This window comes from Melampsora larici-populina (genome assembly GCF_000204055.1).
Source record: "Melampsora larici-populina 98AG31 unplaced genomic scaffold MELLAscaffold_32, whole genome shotgun sequence".
Taxonomy (NCBI): domain Eukaryota; kingdom Fungi; phylum Basidiomycota; class Pucciniomycetes; order Pucciniales; family Melampsoraceae; genus Melampsora; species Melampsora laricis-populina.
In genome coordinates, this window is record NW_006768796.1 from 858,885 (window position 1) to 860,034 (window position 1,150).

The 1,150-nt window shown below is 40.0% G+C and overlaps 1 protein-coding gene across 1 annotated transcript; it reads right to left on the reverse strand.

Moving 5' to 3' along the window:
* Positions 1-216: 216 nt before the first annotated feature.
* On the reverse strand, positions 217-414 carry MELLADRAFT_89774 (uncharacterized protein; the record flags this gene model as incomplete). Its single annotated transcript, XM_007412709.1, has 1 exon — positions 217-414. One exon carries the CDS (start codon positions 412-414, stop codon positions 217-219), a length of 198 nt encoding a protein of 65 aa, XP_007412771.1.
* Between the last annotated feature and the right edge of the window lie 736 nt (positions 415-1,150).

Below are 1,150 nucleotides of genomic sequence, written 5' to 3' on the forward strand. Positions count from 1 at the left end.
AGCAGACCGAGTGAAAAAAATAGCTTGAGACTTGAGAAAAAACTAGCAGACCGAGTGAAAATAGCAGACTTGAAGGAGTAAAATAGCTTGAACGAGTAAAAAAACTAGCAGACCGAGTGAAAATAGCAGACTTGAAGCAGTAAAATAGCTTGAGACTTGAGAAAAAACTAGCAGACCAAGTGAAAATAGAAAGATAGCAGACTTGAACGAGTAAAACTACTTGAGACTTGACCGAGTAAAAAACTCACAGACTTGAGGAAATAAGAGGAGCAATAAAGAGCTGAAACAGATAGTTTCAATACAAAGAGATGATAGATGGAACGGTGAAATTGAGTAATGGGATGTCTTGAAATCAAATAGAACTTGGAGAGAGTGGAAAGAGACAAAAGGAAGCCTAGGTGGAATGACTACCATACGTATAATAGCTGAGCGGTGGTGTGTGGGTAACGAGAAGAGGAGGATACAATGGATGAACAGATGGGAGGTTGGGATTTGGGGATGGGGCACATTGAGATATTGGGTCAAGATACAGCAAAAAGGCTGTATCTCGATATGGACCATCACATACTGACGTCAGATTGTTGAACCGAACACTGATTGGATTTTGGCTATCTGGTCAAGATTGGACCAAGATACGATGTGGCCACATGTAATCTTTTTGGTGTAAATTTTGGCCACATCGTATCTGCTTGCGGTGTCCGAACGGGCCCTTAATTATAAAGCTGACACCTTGAACAATCTCAGATTGTTTCATAGTTCAATTGGTTATGAGCCCAGCTCTCTAGCTGTATTCAAAAACCTACATCATCACATCTCGCTACACATCACGAAAAGCTTAAAAAATTTTTTGCTAACGCACGTCAAATTCTGATCGATTTGAGAAACTTCACACATTCACACACACTCTTCACTTGATTCACTATCATCATCATGTCATCTGAAGCACGCTTACGCATCGTCAAACTTGACGACACCAATTACCCCGAATGGAAGGGTGATATCACCGGTGTGAGGGTTGGGTACTCAGTTGAGGACTCAAGGCTCACTAGATGGCTAAGGAAGGTTTGCAATTTTAATAATTATCTTTTAGATTTCAATTATAAAGTAATTACAATTTGGAAATTTAAGAAAGAAAAGAAAGGGGGGAGAG